Source organism: Microtus pennsylvanicus, chromosome 11 (assembly GCF_037038515.1).
Source record: "Microtus pennsylvanicus isolate mMicPen1 chromosome 11, mMicPen1.hap1, whole genome shotgun sequence".
Lineage (NCBI taxonomy): Eukaryota > Metazoa > Chordata > Mammalia > Rodentia > Cricetidae > Microtus > Microtus pennsylvanicus.
In genome coordinates, this window is record NC_134589.1 from 63,057,246 (window position 1) to 63,074,503 (window position 17,258).

Below are 17,258 nucleotides of genomic sequence, written 5' to 3' on the forward strand. Positions count from 1 at the left end.
AGAAAACCAAATCACACAAATCCTCACATCAATAAGAATGTTGAAACGTATAATTCAGACATGTGTGGATCTAGCCTTTAGGTCAACCATACGTTTGTAAAATATTTTCCTGTGTGTATCTCTTTGTTTAGAACTGAAAACATCAACAACTATGTGAATCTCATAAATGGGGGGGGGGGGGGTGTTGTGACGTGCTGGGATTTTCCTAGCATCCTTGTTTTCTCTGCGGGATGGGAAGTTTAACTGGGAGTCTCTGGTCTTTCTTCTTACACAGCACACGTTTGGAGTGGTGTGTTTCCCTCTGAACACTGCTTTCCCTACAGACCATGCCTTAATATCAGTTTCCTATGAAATAATGACCCTAGAAATACTGGCAAGAACATTAAGGACAAAGTATATCTGCTGCCGCTCTGGATCCCTGGGTGGTCCCCTGAGCTCTCAGGGTGTTCTCTTCTCACCTCAACCCCTCTCCCTGTCTCTAACGCTGCTGACCTGGTTCTTTGTCCCCACAGGGCAGCTCAGCAGGAGATGGGCCCCAAGCACTGGAACTATTCTACCACTGGTTTTGTCCTCACGAGCCTCTTTAACAACAGCCAGACACACCTGTTTTTGTTCAGCATGGTGGTGTTGGTCTATATCCTTGCCATGGCGGGTAACACAGCCATGGTCCTTCTGATTTGGATGGATACCCGACTCCACACGCCCATGTACTTCCTCCTCAGTCAGCTGTCCTTTCTGGATGTCTTCTTCACATCAGTCACTGTCCCCAAGATGATAGTGGGCTTCCTCTTCGGTTGGACAAGCATCTCCTTTGGGGGCTGTGGGGCGCAGATGTTTTTCTTTATGTTCCTGGGGGCTGCAGAGTGCCTCCTGCTGGCCCTCATGGCTTATGACCGCTATGTGGCCATCTGCAACCCTCTGCGCTACCCGGTGCTCATGAGCCGCCGGGTGTGCCTGCTCATGGTTGTGTCCTCCTGGCTGGGAGGATCCCTCAACGCCTCCATCCAGACGTCTCTGACCCTCCAGTTCCCCTACTGTGGCTCTCGGAAGATCTCGCACTTCTTCTGTGAGGTGCCCTCGCTGCTGATGCTAGCCTGTGCAGACACAGAAGCCTACGAACAGGTACTCTTTGTGACAGGCGTGGTGGTCCTCCTGGTGCCCATCACCTTCATCACCACCTCCTATGCCCTCATCCTGGCTGCTGTCCTCCGTATGCGGTCTGTGGAGGGGCGTCAGAAGGCCCTTGCCACGTGCTCCTCCCACCTGACGGTCGTCAATCTCTTCTATGGGCCCCTTGTCTATACCTACATGCTACCTGCTTCCTATCACTCGCCAGGCCAAGATGATGTAGTATCCGTCTTTTACACCGTCCTCACACCCATGCTCAACCCTGTCATCTACAGCCTCAGGAACAAGGAGGTGACAGGGGCAATGAAAAAGGCAATGGGAAGGTGTGGCGTCATCAGGAATACATGAGACCCAAGAGGGGCCTGGGAGGCAAGTCCCTCTGCTCTTGACATCATCATGAGCACTGAATGCCAAGGCAGAGAGACTTATCTATTTGAGAAGGGCCTCCAAGTCTGCAACTTCAGGATCCTCTTCTGGGACTCCTCAACTCCCAAACTCATATGCAAAGGAGTAAAAGGAGAAGCCATTGCTCCCTCCAGCTGCTGCTTTCTCCAGAGACTTGTCTACACTGGCTCCCCTCCACCTCTGCAGACCCCAGGCTTCTCTGTGGACCACAGCAGGAACCCATCCTCTCTGTATCACTGAGCTTCTGCCCCAGTAAAAGACAAAGACCCACAAATCCCCTCATCCCCAGCTATTTCCGCAGCCTTCTCTATTGGCGCCCTGTCTTCAAGCATTCTGTCCTGGCTGGACACCCTCAGCACGGTCCCTCAATGCAGTCCTCCGCAGCCAGAATGGCACCTGGCATTTCAGATAGCTCCTCCCTCCGTCTCTTGCTTGGAAACTGCTCAAAGCATCAGAGACACCTGTACCCCTTATCCCAGTCACAGCGGCTTTCTGGCCTCATCCAACCACCCACCATCTTCCCCTCCTCCTATTTGTAGATTTGAGGTCCCCCCCCCAATTAGATTGCATGGGCCCAGAAGGCAAAGGATTTGCTTCTTTGATGCCACATCATCAGCTTCTAGGAGGGAGGCTGGGACACATGATCAATAATAAATACTGGATCAATAGAAAACTGCAAATAAATAATTAAACAAATAAATAAACCTTTCCTTGCCTGGCCTCAGTAGCTCTGTTCCTGTTTCCACCTTCTTGGAAAAATTGTTCCTGCCTATGACTCCATGTCCATGAATCTTCTCCTTCTGGCCTAGTCTTTTCCTATTAAATGATGAAGGTCTTTAAAGCCTGGGGCCCAAACCTTTCTCTTTCCAGCACCCTGCCCCCATCTAAGGCCTTGGCTTCAGTCATCACTGGCTCCAAAGTTAACCTTACATATGTACAGGTCAGCCAGACTTCCCCTCCCCCTCTCTCAACACACATCTGCTACCTCAGCACGCCCACAAAATATTTCAGAGGCGTTTCAAATTCATCCTTCCATGAAGCCCCCGTGAAGTCCAGCTACTTGCCCTAAGCTCTCCCAACCTCCTCTCCACTCTCCTGTTAACAGAACTTTACCAGGGAAGCTGCTTCCCCACTGTGATCGGTCAACCCCTGGACGTCCTACAGTTTCTGGTAGTTTTATTGACTCCCCCTTTGTTTTGGCTAAATAACGTCCCATTGTGTATCTATGACACCTTTTCTTTATCCATTTTTCCATTGATGGTTGTTTCTAGAAGCTACGCGGGTTTTCCACAGATGAAGGAAAGCAAGGCTTCAATGATGGGGTTGGTGGGTGAGCAAGAATTCCAGTACCTTTAGGATCTGTCATCCAGTTGGCACACACTAACTCCACACTCACGGCCAAGGCACAGTGCTAGGGTCTGGCGGTCACGTGCCTACACAAAAAACACCTCCCCTTCCCAAAATGTTAGTGTCAGACAAGGTGACGGTAGAAAATGCCCAGAAATGAGAATTGCTGCTCTCCAAATATCACCCATTGGAGGGTGTTGGGGTGAGGAATGGGTGTCAGTTTATTAGGTATTCCTCATCAGAGGGTCTTCGAGACAGTAGGGTAGGCAACCAGCCACAAGAAGACAGAGTAGTGTGGGGTGGGAAAAACATAAGCCTCAGTTATCCACACCTCTCGTTTCTCGGAACTGCTGAAATCCCTGGCCAAGATTTCTCTGGTCACGTGGGAGCTTGAGGCACTAAATCTCATTGGCCAAGGCTCTGAGAAGGCGGGAAAAGTTTAAGATACAGGCCAATGAGAACAGGCAGACAACCTGGGGGGGGGGGGCTGCACCACACGCATGCATAATACAGTTTGACTGTCTTAAGCAAGAGCGGCACTTTGGATCCCAGTACCTGGTACTGGTTCTTGGTTTTACCCTGGCAACCCAACCTTCCCAGTTCATCCAGGGAACATGGGCACTTTTTAAACACCCCCTGCCTTCCCACTACAGTTTAGCCGTGTGAAAAGAAGAATGGGCCAGAGTTCCCTTCAGGCCATACAAGTCTAAGTTTTGAGTCTCAGGTGCCCCCAGGGCCAGGCTGTGCCCACGTGCTCAGTTTAGGCTAGTTAAAACCTGGGTTCCAGTTGTAAGGGACTTCGGACTGGGAGGCAATGCTGCCCACATGGAGGAAGGGGTGAACTGGGGTGGCCCTGCCATGTTGGTTTGTGTGAATTCCACCTGATCATGCTCTCTCCACAGAGACGGAACCTAACAGCCTGGGCCATGCACCCTGCTGCCCCGAGCAGGCTGCTCTTGGCCTGTAGCCGCGCCTTCATGCCCTTCTCAACAGGTGAGGGTAAGATGGAGCCACCATGTACCCCCCAGCCTGCTCCAGCCTGCATTTCTATATCTGCCTCATCCTCCCCCTGAGTTCTCTTCTGCATCCCCTATCCCATGCCAACTTATATTCCCACATCTCCACCTCCTTCACCATTCCCAACAGCCGTGTCCTCACGACCCCAACGCGTTGCACTTCGGCGCCACCATCCCTTGCACTGTGCTCTGCCTGGCACCTGCAGTGAACTAGCACACGTGGTTTTTGCCAGCAGATCGGGTGCTATCAATCCTTTCGGCATGCTATGGACAGTCCTGAATGTCCCCTCCTGACTACCTGGCTTGTGGGTAACAGCTGAACCTATCTGCATCCTGTGTCCCTTCTAGAGAGTTAGGGACGGGATTGTGAGGCATGCATCGCTGAAGAATTAAAGTTGCAGTTTTTGTTTACTTATCGCATTGACCGTGATCTCACCACAAGCATTTTACAATTATCCACTCGCAAGTCCAGCAAAGTTTAGTGTATACGCAGCCACGCATGGAGTGGATCAGAGCCTGTTCTGTGTCCTCCTGGGAAGGGATGAGCAGAGACTCTGTTCATTCACCCAAAATTGAGCACCAATGACAAACCAAGGGAATGATTCCACTAGTTTGGTGAATCCGTGAGTTTTGAGGGGGTTATTCACAGGCGCATGGGAGGGGAGTCACCAGTGATCCTAGCTGCATCAGTATCAAGCTCGCCTCCTGCATGGGACAACTGAGGAACGCTGCATCCCAAGAGCTCCCTGCAGGACCCCCTGACAGTGACACCAGACTCCTCCTCCCGGCCTTGTGGATCTCATAACTCTCTGAGTTTCCTGAGTCTGGTGAGCCTCTCCCTCGGTCGAGACCATCAGAAAACATATTTCCTGCGATCTTAGGAACTGAGACACCACTCAGTAGCAAATCTGCAGTTATGAAGTAGCAATGAAATAAATGTTTGGTTGTGGGTTTCTAAGACCATCAGAAATGCATGTTTTCCAATGCTCGTGGCCCACAGGTTGAGAACCACTGCTTTAGAGAACATAGCCACAGGAGGGGCTGAAGCCAGGTCAATGTCTTTATGGTTTCTGAGCATTCGGAACTAAGGCATGATTATAAGCTGGTGTAAGACGTGTGAATGAACTGGCTCTGCTCACTCGCCCTGGGCCTGGCTCAGATGTGAGGTAAAAGCGGAAGACTGCGTCTGTGACAAGGAAAGGTTAGGTGGCTGACGTGTGAGGTCTGTGCTAGGCCATGTGGGAGTGGCTGGGACCCAGAGATGCGCATGGGGAGAGACTACAGTGTCTGGGGTTCTGAAGAAAGGAAGACCAAATGCACGTGTTTGGTGTTGAACACACCATGGAGGTGCCACCCAGCAGTGGGCACAGTGGACTCCCTGAGCTGAGCACAGTGCTGACGTGCGGCAGAGAGCAGTTAGCTGCTCTTGGGTTCACTGGAGGAAGAACCTGACAGAGAAGCCTGTGGATAATGGAATCTCTCCAGGTCCCCTCTTCTGACCATTAGGATAGCCAGGGAACCTGAGGCCGGATGGCTCATCCCTGGACAACTGCCAGAAATCTGGATGGATTGCTCTGAGTCAAGCCTGGCTCTGCCACTACCACCGTCTCTCGTTCTGATTCCTGCTTGTTGCTTTACTCACCCACACCCCACCCTGGGTGATCCTGGTTGTCTTAAGAAGTAGCTGAAGTGTGGGAAGTTCCTAACCCCCTGCCGTGGAAACTCAGGGGCTCTGGCTGCGCTGCCTAGATTTTGTCAGCACAAATGGAATCACCTGGAAAGAGGGAACCTCCGCTGAGGACTTGCCTCTGTCAGACTGGCCTGTGGACAAGCCTGTGCAGTGTTTGCTTGATTAGTGGTTAATATGAGAGGACCTGGCTCACTGTGGGTGGTGCCACATCTAGGCAGGTGGTCCTGGGGGGTATAAAAATGCAGGCTGGGTCAGCCAGGGGAGCAAGAGGACCTCTATGGGTCCTGACTGCCCTCAGTAACAGACTGTAAGCTGTAAGCTAAGATTAAAACCTTTCTCCCCATTTTTTGTGGGGGTCTGGTGTTCTGTCAGCAGAAGAAATGCCAACTAGGACATTGGTCTGCAGCTCCACGTGAGTCCGTCGCACTGAGCAGATGATAGTGCTTTTTCTCAGAACTTCCAACATTGATGAATAAATGTCAGTCTGTGATCCAAAAAAATCCAACTCGTGGGCTAAATCCTGTTCAACCTTTTCAGTCTGTCAAAGGAAAAAAAGGCTGTGATTGATTTTTGTCTTGACATGTACTTAACTTGTTTCTCCCAGTGCTGCCGCTGCAAACATCAACTGAATTTCAAGCTTAAAAGACTCAGTCAGGCACGGTAGGACTTGCATTTAGTCACAGCACTCAAGAAGCAGAGCTAGGTGGATCTCTGTGAGTTCAAAGCCAGCCTAGTCCTCATAGTGAGTTCCAGGGCAGCCAGTGCTATGTAAAGAGATCCTGTCTTGGAAAAAAGTGAATGATTTTTTAATCTCGCATAATCTTGCTAAATAATATGAGAATTTTTATTGAAGATGAAACTTTCCATAAGACAATAATAATGTTTTCATACATTTTTCTAAAAATTGTGTGTGAGAGTGTAGTGCCCTAGGGGGCCACAAGAGGGCGTGGAATCCCTGCAGTCGGAGTTAGAGGTGAGCATGAACCAAATTTGTGTCCTCGGCAAGAATGGCTGAGCCGCCTCTCCAGTACAGTGCTTCACCTAACACTGTTGCTTACAAGAAGTGTCTGGTGAACACAGGAACCTGTGGAGTTAACTGGATCAATCAGCTTTGAAATGGATTCACTTCTGAGTCAGTCAAATCAACAAAGTGACACCGCCGGGATAACTAACAGAGGAAGAGACGCCAGCTTTATCTGCCCACAACAACACAGACATAATTAGCCACAACCAGAGTGACTCGCAGACACCCTAAAGACCCAGTATCGGATCTGCAGTAATTCAGGGGAGAAAACAGAATGTGTCCCTGGCTAGATCAGGCTAAATGAGTTGCTCTTGACCCCTATGTCTCCACCCCTTATCATCTCCGTGCTTCCCCTCCTGACAGCGGGATGCAGCATGGTGCCACTGTCTCACTCTGTAGGGAACCACTAAGGTCCTCAGGTGACCCGCATCTGTAGCCACAGTGTCCCTTGTTAGAGGAGCCGGGATTAGGAAGACTTTTTTAGCTACCTCCCCTGAAAACTCGGCAAGCCTGTCGCCACTGTGGACATCCACGGAGAGTCTCGGGGGTTCCTGAGGCGTCGTCTACACCGTCCTCTAGTGACAGAGCTGAGTGAAGGGTACCATAGAGCCCAAAGGTGGCTTGTTTAGAGAAAAAAAAAAAATTTTGGCTCAATTAGCTGTTATGCCCGAAATGCCCACTAGTTGGAGATATTCCTCAATAAAATTTTGTGCCCACTTTCTTCCTCTGGCTTTGATTAGTTGTTTCTGTTTTTGTTGAAATAAGGTCTCACTATGTAACCTAAGCTGGCTTGGAACTCATTGTGTTGACCAGGCTGGCCTCAAATTCATAGAGATCTGTCTGTCTCTGTCTCTATGAGCCACCATGACTCCCTCCTCTTTGTTTTAATATACCTCTCCCCAGATGTTGTATCCCTCTACAGTGGTTTTAATATACCTCTTTCCATATGTTACATCCCTCTGGTCGTGTGTGTGTGTATGTGTGTGTGTGTTCTCTGTTTTGTGTCGTTTCAAATACATTTTGTGAATCTGAATACATTTTATAGAGAATTTCATACATGAATATAATGAGTGTTGATCAAACCCACCCACCCCTATTTCATCCCTACAGATTCTTCTCCTATTCCCTCCACTTTTCCCTTTCTCCATATGCTATATTTTTTGAAACTCACTGAGTTCTCTTAGTGGTGCTATTTAGGCATGGATGTAGGGCTGACTACATAGGTAGCCTCTCAGAGGTCATGTCCCTGAAGGAAACTCACTCTTCCTCCCCAGCATCCTTCAATTGCCAATAGCAGTAGGGCTTCATGATACCCTCCCCCATCCAGGCTGGGATTTTGCCTGGCTTGATATTGTGTGATAGTCAAGCCCAGGAAGATGGCTGTGAAAGCCTTAGGATACCTGGGTTTAAATACCCAGCACATACATGGGAAAAAAACAAAAGCAAATAACTGGGTATGGCTACCCTTGCTTCTAACCCCAGTGGCTGGAAGTGAAGGTGGACCTTCAGATTCTTTCAAAAAAAAAAAAGAAGAAGAAAGGGAGGGACGGAGGGAGGGAAAGAGGGGAGGGAAGGAAGAAAGGATGGAAGAAAGGAAGAAAGGGAAGGAGGGAGGGAGGGAGAGAGGGAGAGATGGAGGGAGGGAGGGAAGGAAGGATGGAAGGAAGGAAGGGAGAAAGGATGGAAGAAAGGAAGGAAGGGAAGGAGGGAGGGAGGGAGGGAGGGAGGAAGGAAGGAAGGAAGGAAGGAAGGAAGGGAGAAAGGATGGAAGAAAGGAAGGAAGGGAAGGAGGGAGGGAGGGAGGGAGGGAGGAAGGAAGGAAGGAAGGAAGGAAGGAAGGAAGGAAGGAAGGGAGAAAGGATGGAAGAAAGGAAGGAGAAAGTCATCTCTCTCCAGCATCACTAGAAACCAGTTATCATCAAATACTCTCAGCCTTTTATTAGCACACACACATGCACACACACACACACTCCTCATTCCTGCTTTCATGGTGGAGCAGTGGCTGCCTCAACCCATCCTGATGTGATGCTTTCTCTCTGACTCCTGAGGTGTCTGTCATCTGTCTCTTCAAAGATCCCAATGTTGCTTATCACAGAGGAACACAAGGTACAGGGGAAGAGTGGTGAAAACGGGAGATGATGGTGGGGGAAGACAGAAGAAATAGGATTAGAGGTGGGGGAGAGAGAGAAGGTGAGAAGACAGTGGCTCAAGAGCAGAGAAAAGGAAAATAGCTCCTACCACGGAGTGTATTCTGATAATCTGAGTTGTGTCAACTGCCCCAAACTGGAGCGGCAGCTGGGACGAACCTTCTGTAAATTTGTGTCTGCTGCAGTCATTTACTGTGGGCTCCGTGAGAATGATTGTTATCTGAGAATGCCGTCGGAAGAGAGCGTCCAAGTTTGTGTTCTACTGCTGTGATAAAAAACACCATGGCCCAAAGGAACTTGGGGAGACAAGTCTTTATTCCATTTTACAGATTACACCATGAAGGGAAGCCAGGGCAGGAACTCAAGGCAGGACCCTGGAGACAGGAGCTAACGTGGTACCATACAGGAACTCAAGGCAGGACCCTGGAGACAGGAGCTGACATGGTACCATACAGGAACTCAGGGCAGGACCCTGGACACAGGAGCTGACGTGGTACCATACAGGAACTCAAGGCAGGACCCTGGAGACAGGAGCTGACGTGGTACCATACAGGAGCACTGTTTACTGGCTTGCTCTTCAGGTACATCTTCCTTCCTGACACCTCCCAGGACCATTTGCCCAGGGATAGCAGTGCCTACAGTTCCAAATCAATCATCAATCAAGAAAATGCTTCACAAATTTGTTTACAAGACAATCTGGTGGAGACAATTTTCTCAGTTGAGGGTCTCTCTTTCCAGGTGACCCTGGTTTGTATCAAGTTGACAAGACAAGATCTTTGCATTCTTCAGGACACAGAAGAAAGTGACTGACAAATTGCCAATATAGGCGGAACTGTCTTTGAAATTTCCTGCTTTATAGAAAAGTCTGCTGGATACTATGGGCTTGTAGGCTGAAGATGGATGCCCCAATGGTACAGAAAAACTTTGGGTGACTGTGCAGACAGTGAGATGTCTCTGTCAATTCTAGAGTTTTGGAAGTTGCTTACAATGCACTTCGTGTTTACTTAGGTAATATTATATCCTTCTGGAGTCTTTGATGGAATTGAAGAATTTATAGTTATAGTTTTCCTTAGTTATGATAAAAGATAAAGTAGATATAAATATTGTAACTGTAATTCTTGCTTGATACCTGTTTTGTTACATGTAATTTTACTATGTTAAAGTTAAAGCCTTCCCTTTTGTTTAAACAGAAAAGGGGAAATGGTGTGGATGGTTCTTCTGTCTATGTGTTGCTTTTATTGGTTAATGAATAAAGAACTGCTTTGAGCCTGTGGCAGGGAAGAACAGAACTAGGTGGGGAAAGCTAGGCTGTATGCTGGGAGAAAGAAGGTGGAGACAGGGAGATGCCATGGAGCCACTGCCGGAGATAGACATGCTGAAACTTTGCTGGTAGGCCACGACCTCGTGGTGATGCACAGATTAATGGAGATGGGTTAAACTAAGATGTAAGAGTTAGCCAATAAGAAGCTAGACCTAATGGGCCAAACAGCGATTTAATGAATACAGTTTCTGTGTGATTATTTCAGGTCTAAGCTACCCAGGCAACCAGGAACAAACAAGCAGACCCTCGTATTACAAATTAGTGCCCACTTGGCCAACTAAATCCATGTAAAACCTGAGAAAACTTGAAAAGGAATTCTAGACACAAAAATAGAGTTTAACACATATTCTTGCTGCTTGCTGGCAGTGTGTGGCAGCTCCTTTCAGAGGGGTCTTACTGATTCAGCAGTAGCAGCTGCATGGTTTTAAAATGGCAGCTTCCTGGCCATGGGCCATGCTGTTAACAGGAACTCTGGTTCTTTGGGGAGACCAAGCATTTTGATGGGTTTTGTGAGCAGCATGTTGTGGCTGCTTGATGGCAATGTGGACTGGCTGTGTGCCTGGAAATGGGGTAGTGTGTGTGGCTCTCAGAGGCAGTGAATAGAACAGCTCTGCCATGCTGGACTGGCAGGCCAAGGAGGCAATGCCATATTTCTCTTAGAAAAGGCGCAGCTAAAGTTTTAAAAATGCACTTAGCATTTTAAGAAATGTTCCTGGACAGTAAAGAATTACAGATACACAGTAGGACAGATTTAGACATAAAAGACCTTTAAATGGGTCGCAGTGTTGGACAAATGTATGCAGGCTTGGGAGAGAGAAAAAAGAGTATAGAGAGTTGGAAAAGAAGTAAATGGTTTTTTAAAAGGGGGCAAAGTCTTTAAAGAGACAGAGTGCAAATGGTAATAGATTAAAGGAATAAAGATAATAAAATAAATATTAAAAAGTAATAGAATAAAAAACAGGCCATGTAAAGATGAAAATTCACAGAGTCTGGATTATGTATATTTTTGTGTTTTCTTAAAATTTTTTGACTGTGAATGAGCTAAGTGCAGAGAGATAATTTCATTGTATGGACTGCTAAGCTAAACCAGCATGTATATTATAAAGGTATCTTGACTTCAGAATTTGGGTCTAAGGATATGTTGCTTTGGAAAAGAGGTTCTTCTTTTGCTTTCACAGAGGATGAGAACCTGTGGATTGCTTCCATACTGCTAAGCTAAACCAGCATGTATATTATAAAGGTATCTTGACTTCAGAATTTGGGTCTAAGGATATGTTGCTTTGGAAAAGAGGTTCTTCTTTTGCTTTCACAGAGGATGAGAACCTGTGGATTGCTTCCATACCAATATGGTTTGATGGAACAAGACCCCCCTGAAAGGTTGCTGTGAAACCCTCCACAAACAAAATACTTCACCCAATAAACAGGAGGAAGCAGTTTGGAGAAAATACTCCCATATTCTCAAATATTGTTCCTAAATGTTCTTTTACATTTAAAGGGCGATATGCACCTCTTTAAGCTTAGCATTTATAACACCTTCATAGCCTCCATCCGTATCCTGGTGTCCATCTGTCCTAAGATGCAGATCTATACAGAGTTCATGGCAAGGATTGCACACATGGTTCAGAGGTAAGGGAGGCTCAGTTGTCTCTGCCTCCTTGTTTTTATTTTCATGTGTATGGTATGTGTGTGCACATCGCTGTGGGGCCTCAGCTCTGGTTCTTCTTGTGCTGTCTACCATTTTTGTTGTTGTGTTTCAGATGGGGGCTCTCACTGGCATGGAAGGCTCCCATTACGTTAGTCTAGGGATCTGCTTGTGTACGTTGTCTTAGTTCTGGAATTCAAGAGCATACTTCCATGCCAGATTCTTATTTTGGGGGAAGCATCTTGCCATGTTTGTAGCTTTTGCTAGCCTGAAGCTCAGCAGATAGCCCATATCATTAGGTGCTAACCCTAACCCTTAACAGTAATCCTCCTGCCTCTGCTGCTTAGACAGCAGGATCACAAGCGCTCACCACCATACCAAAAGACTTTGGAAAATGATTCTCCTGGGCTCTGAACTGTTCATTCAAAATCTGTTTTCTAGTCCAGGTGTGGTGGTGCACACTTTAATCCTAGCACCTGGAGGCAGAAGTAGACAGATAAATCTCTAAGTTCAAGGCCAGCTTTATCTACATAGTGAATTGTAGGCTAGCCAGTGCTATACAATGAGACCCTGTTCCCCCAAAATAAAAATATTTTTATTAGCAATGAACAGTTCCAAATCAAGAGTGTAAATTGATAATTACACTGGGGACATGTGGCTCAAGGGGTAGGTAGGGACATGAAAGAGATCACAGTCTTGTGAAAAGTGCCAAAAAGAAAGTAAGAGTTTTCCATCCAAAGTATAATCAGTGGTCTTTATTTCTCCCCTGTTGGGTAAAGGAGTCATGAAAGGTTGCTGATGTGTTTAAATGTGAAGAAGGATCATGGGAGTGCCAGTCCCCAAAGGATCAAAGCAAGGCTCTCATTAGGAAAAGACCAGCCAGAATGGATGAGATGGACCTGAGAGGAGGGCTCCCTTTGGAGCAGAAGGTATCAATCTTTATGTTTATCCCGATGGTTATATTCTTCAAGTTGCAGGCAGATTTTGTCGCACAGCCCATTCCGTGTATCACATGTGGACGAAGGTTCTCAGTCATTTCTGTTAAAGAAGAGACCCAGCAGTCACTCTTCTCTCCCATATCGTCCCTCCTTCTCACCTACGTCCTTTGAAAGGGAGCTCTGGGGGCTGGAGAGATGGCTCAGTGGTTAAGAGCACTGTCTGCTCTTCCAGAGGTCCTGAGTTCAATTCCCAGCAACCACATGGTGGCTCCAAACCATCTCTAATGAGATCTGGCGCCCTCCTCTGGCGTGTGAGTATACATGGAGGCAGAAAGTTGTATACATAATAAATAAATAAATCTTGAAAGAATGAAAGAAAGAAAGAAAGAAAGAAAGAAAGAAAGAAAGAAAGAAAGAAAGAAAGAAAGAAAGGGAGCTCTGCTCCGAAGGGTCCAGAATCCACAACTTCCACCACTGCATGAGCACAGCTCCGTCTACATGGAGTCAAGCCTTCTTGTCCTCTGGCCCCACTGTCTTCCGCATATAGAAGGAATCTTAAAAGGATCCTCGCATCTTAGACACAAGACTAACACTGAGGCCTCTGGGTACCCATGTACTGGGAGAGATGAGCTCAATGCAGGTGAGGAGGAAGGTCAGACGCAGGGTCTCAGCTGTTGGCTAGAACCCTTCAAGTGGGCCTGCCTTCCACTCTCTACCCTCTCTCTCCTTCTCTAGGAGAGAAATATTATGGATCTCCCACAAACTGGCATTCCTTCTTCTGAGGGCTCTGAGTTCCCTATGAGAACAACTATAGAATGCACCTTATATCTGTTTCCCAAGGTAAAGCACCCCATTGTGGATGGCTTGAATCCTCCTTTGCATTCTGTGACACCCCATTTCTTGCTTTGTCTCAACTCATCTAGACAATGGGCCTGTCCACTGTTCATCCCAGAACCTCTGTCAAAATTTTTCCCAACTAAAAATATACCTTGCCCCCAGACCTCTCAAGCTCTCCGTCCACCACTTAGTTGGCTCCTAATACACCACTTGTTCCACAAAACCTTTCTATACATTGTTCAGGAAAGAGTTGCCAGCTCCTTCTTTAGCTGTGCATTCCAGAAAGAAAAATCTTACAGTTGTTTTCCCAGTTCCTGTCTCAATGGTATATGGATGCTTCATAACAAACATAATTTTCTCTTAATTAATATATATATATATATATATGTGTGTGTGTGTATATATGTGTGTATATATATATATATATATTATATCTTTTCCTAAATCTAGAGTGACACCAGGTAGAACTTGAGTGCTTAATTGCAGGCTTTGGTGGCCACAATGACAACAGCGGTAAAGACATCTGGACCCCAAGTGCCATCACCTCCTATACTTCTAGTGAGCTACGGCTCCATTCCAGGATATCACAGCAACGCAGGTGCCCAGACCTGACTCCTCCAGGGAAAGAGTTACATTCCTTCTTCAGCTTCCCTTCCCTCCCATTCTTAACCCTTATCTCCAACAAATGGCTCCTTCCAAACCGTACAGACACATGGCCCATAGGACCGCTTTCTTCACATGGAGACAGGTTTCAAAGATGGCCCACAGAGTCTCTTCCATCTCCTGGCAGCTTCCACCCATGTCCAGTCAAGGTTGCTCTAAACTACCAACAGTCTATAAGAGGAAGTGTGTTGTTTCTGGGATTAAAGCATTAAATCCACAGCTCCCCTTTTCTATCTGTGTCTCTATCATTTGCCCTGAGGAAAGCCAGTGGTTAGTCAGGAGAACACGATGAAAACTACAAAGAGACCGTAAGAGAAATAATCGAAACCCATCAGAAACCACAAGTAAACACAGCCCTTAGGACACACCCTGAGCCAGGACCATGCTCCTGGCCATTCTCGGGTTACAGATCTACACACTCTGAGATGCAATCAGTGTTTGCTGTGTTCAGTTGCTATGTGTGGCATAGCTCACTGCCTAGAGAGAGTGAGGTTGTGGTCTTAACAAGATGCTCGAGGAAGGACTCGTACCTCTTCCAGTAACCTCCACACACTTCGTCTCTACTCCGGTGCACTTCAGGGAAACCTGGTGGTTACATGTGCCATTGTCACTGAAACAGGCAGGGCATTCAACACCATTGGGTTGGAGAGATGGCCGAGGCACTGAATGGAGAGAGAAGAGGGGAATAGGCAAAAGAAATAGCTGAGAATGTATCTACCCACTGTTCATCAAACACCGGTTCTCCTCACGATTCTACCAAAAAGCACTGCAACTAGAATGATCTGGAAGGAGGCCCGGGAGAAATGCCCTGCTCTGTGGGTACAGTGACGGATCTCACAGAAATCCCATGCTGTCCTCACCTTCACCAGTTACTCGGCTCTCGGTCCTGGAGGAAAAGTCATAAATAGACAGCCAGAGCTACACAGAGAAACCCTGTCTCAGAAAACAAAAACAAAGGAAGAAGTCTAGATAATGGGAGAAAAGATCATCTGTTTTCTAGAAAGATGCTGTTCATAAGGTGAGGAATGAGTCTGGGTGGTCACGCACACCCGAACTCCCAGCTACTCCTTTGGAGGCTGAGCGGAAGGATTGCTTGAGACTAGAGGTTCAAGACAAACTTCAGAAACACAGCAAGGCTACTTCTCAACAAAACAAAAATGAACCTGAGAAATGAAATGGGTGAGAAAGCCTGTCAGTCGGAGAGGCAGAGCAAAGCTGTTAAACCAAAAGACACTTAGAGAAAGTCCCCAAGACCAATTCCTGCCATCCGACTGTCGCTCAGTCTACCACCCAGGAGAAGAGCCTGCATCTATCTCAACCCATTTTCAAGGAGCGCTCTACACAAAAGGGAGGCAAGCGTCGGTGTTGTTTCCCATCACAGAGATAAGAACACAGAGAGGCAAAGGAGACACAGAGCAGAAAGCAGAGACACGGAGCAGAAAGCGGAGACACGGAGCAGATAGCGGAGACACGGAGCAGATAGCGGAGACACGGAGCAGATGGAGACACAGAGCAGAAAGCGGAGACACGGAGCAGATAGCGGAGACACGGAGCAGATAGCGGAGACACGGAGCAGAAAGCGGAGACACGGAGCAGATAGCGGAGACACGGAGCAGATAGCGGAGACACGGAGCAGATAGCGGAGACACGGAGCAGAAAGCGGAGACACGGAGCAGATAGCGGAGACACGGAGCAGATAGCGGAGACACGGAGCAGAAAGCGGAGACACGGAGCAGATAGCGGAGACACGGAGCAGATAGCGGAGGCACGGAGCAGATAGCGGAGACACGGAGCAGAAAGCGGAGACACGGAGCAGAAAGCGGAGACGTAGAGCAGAAAGCGGAGGCACAGCCACTCACCGTCTTTGGGCTCTTTGTTGCACTGCTCAGTGTAGCAGCATTGGAAGTCATATGTAAACGTCCGATTGCCCCCCAGGGTTGCTGAGAATGCTAGCTCAGTACACTCATCTTTAGAACAGCCTCTCTCATGGAGCCTTAGGTCTGTGGCTGGTTCAGCTGAGAAACAAACCCCCAAGAAATGATCTCTTCTGAGGTACAGAGAGAATGAAAGAAGCATCCAGGGGTAAGGAAGCTGTTCCTTCATTCTCTGTCTTTAGTTTCCTTATCTCCCAAAGGCCCTCTGTTATTGTTTCTGAGAACAAATGAACAGAGGGACACCTTGTTGCGATGGGTCTGAGATCCAGTAATAGAGTGTTTGCTTGATGTGCATGGGGCCATGAAATTGATCCCTAGCATGGCAAAAAGAAGTGTGGGTTCACTCTCCCATAACTCTATGAGGTTGATATAAGAAACAGAGCCAAGGACTCCCCGCTCTGTCCCTAGGGACTACATCCAGTATCATTGCCCATCCCCACCACCTCCCAGAAGCCCACACTCCCAACCCCATCCTTCAAGGAGGCAAGGATAAACTAGACAACAGTAAGAGTGCAGATCAGCTTACATGGTGCTTTAAAATCCTGCGCTCGGTAGAAGCAGCCTTTAGAGGATTCACAGGTCCTTGGATTAGACAAGCATCTCCCGTTAAGGCATTCTTTGTTTTCACATCTGTAACTCTCTGCAAAAAGGAAACAAACAGGCTCAGAAAGTCATCCCAGGGCTTTGCAGCTGCTGGCAAGCTTTCCCCGGGGTCAAGGAGTCACGAATGTCAAAGGGATCCCTGAAGGCTTGAGCGATCCGTGGCGTCCCCCGAAAGGCACCTTACTGCCCACCTCCCACTTCCCATCCTTGTCGCTCTCACCCACACAGCTGACAGACAAGTGGGTGAAGATGCAGACAGCAAGCAGACTCTTCAGCACCAAGGACCAGGGCATGGTGACTCGCATGAACACTGTGCAAGAAACAAGTGAGGACAAAGGAGTCAGAGCTAAGAGGCTCAGCCCTTGTAATCCAGCAGCCCAAATGTCAGGCAACAGTATCTGTCTGTGCTTTCACTCATTCACTAATTCATTCTGCAGGCCAAATATTAGCCAACCCTGGCTTTACACTAGATACGGCCATTTGGAAGGAACCAAAACTGGCAAAGATGCTGTATCTACCACCACTGGGCTACAAGGGAAGAGTCAGTCAGCCTGGGAAGGAGT

The 17,258-nt window shown here is 47.7% G+C and overlaps 2 protein-coding genes across 2 annotated transcripts; one reads left to right on the forward strand and one right to left on the reverse strand.

Annotated features, from left to right (window-relative positions):
- The first annotated feature begins 528 nt into the window (after positions 1-528).
- LOC142831604 (olfactory receptor 2T1-like) lies at positions 529-1,476 on the forward strand. Its single transcript, XM_075941817.1, has one exon. It carries the CDS (start codon positions 529-531, stop codon positions 1,474-1,476), a length of 948 nt encoding a protein of 315 aa, XP_075797932.1.
- An 11,091-nt stretch (positions 1,477-12,567) lies between these two features.
- Positions 12,568-17,000, reverse strand: LOC142831605 (protein RoBo-1-like). Its single transcript, XM_075941818.1, has 5 exons — positions 16,880-17,000; positions 16,619-16,732; positions 16,018-16,173; positions 14,689-14,820; positions 12,568-12,758 (listed from the first exon to the last, which is right to left on the reverse strand). The coding sequence occupies exons 1-5, from the start codon at positions 16,998-17,000 to the stop codon at positions 12,568-12,570; spliced, it is 714 nt and encodes a 237-aa protein (XP_075797933.1).
- Between the last annotated feature and the right edge of the window lie 258 nt (positions 17,001-17,258).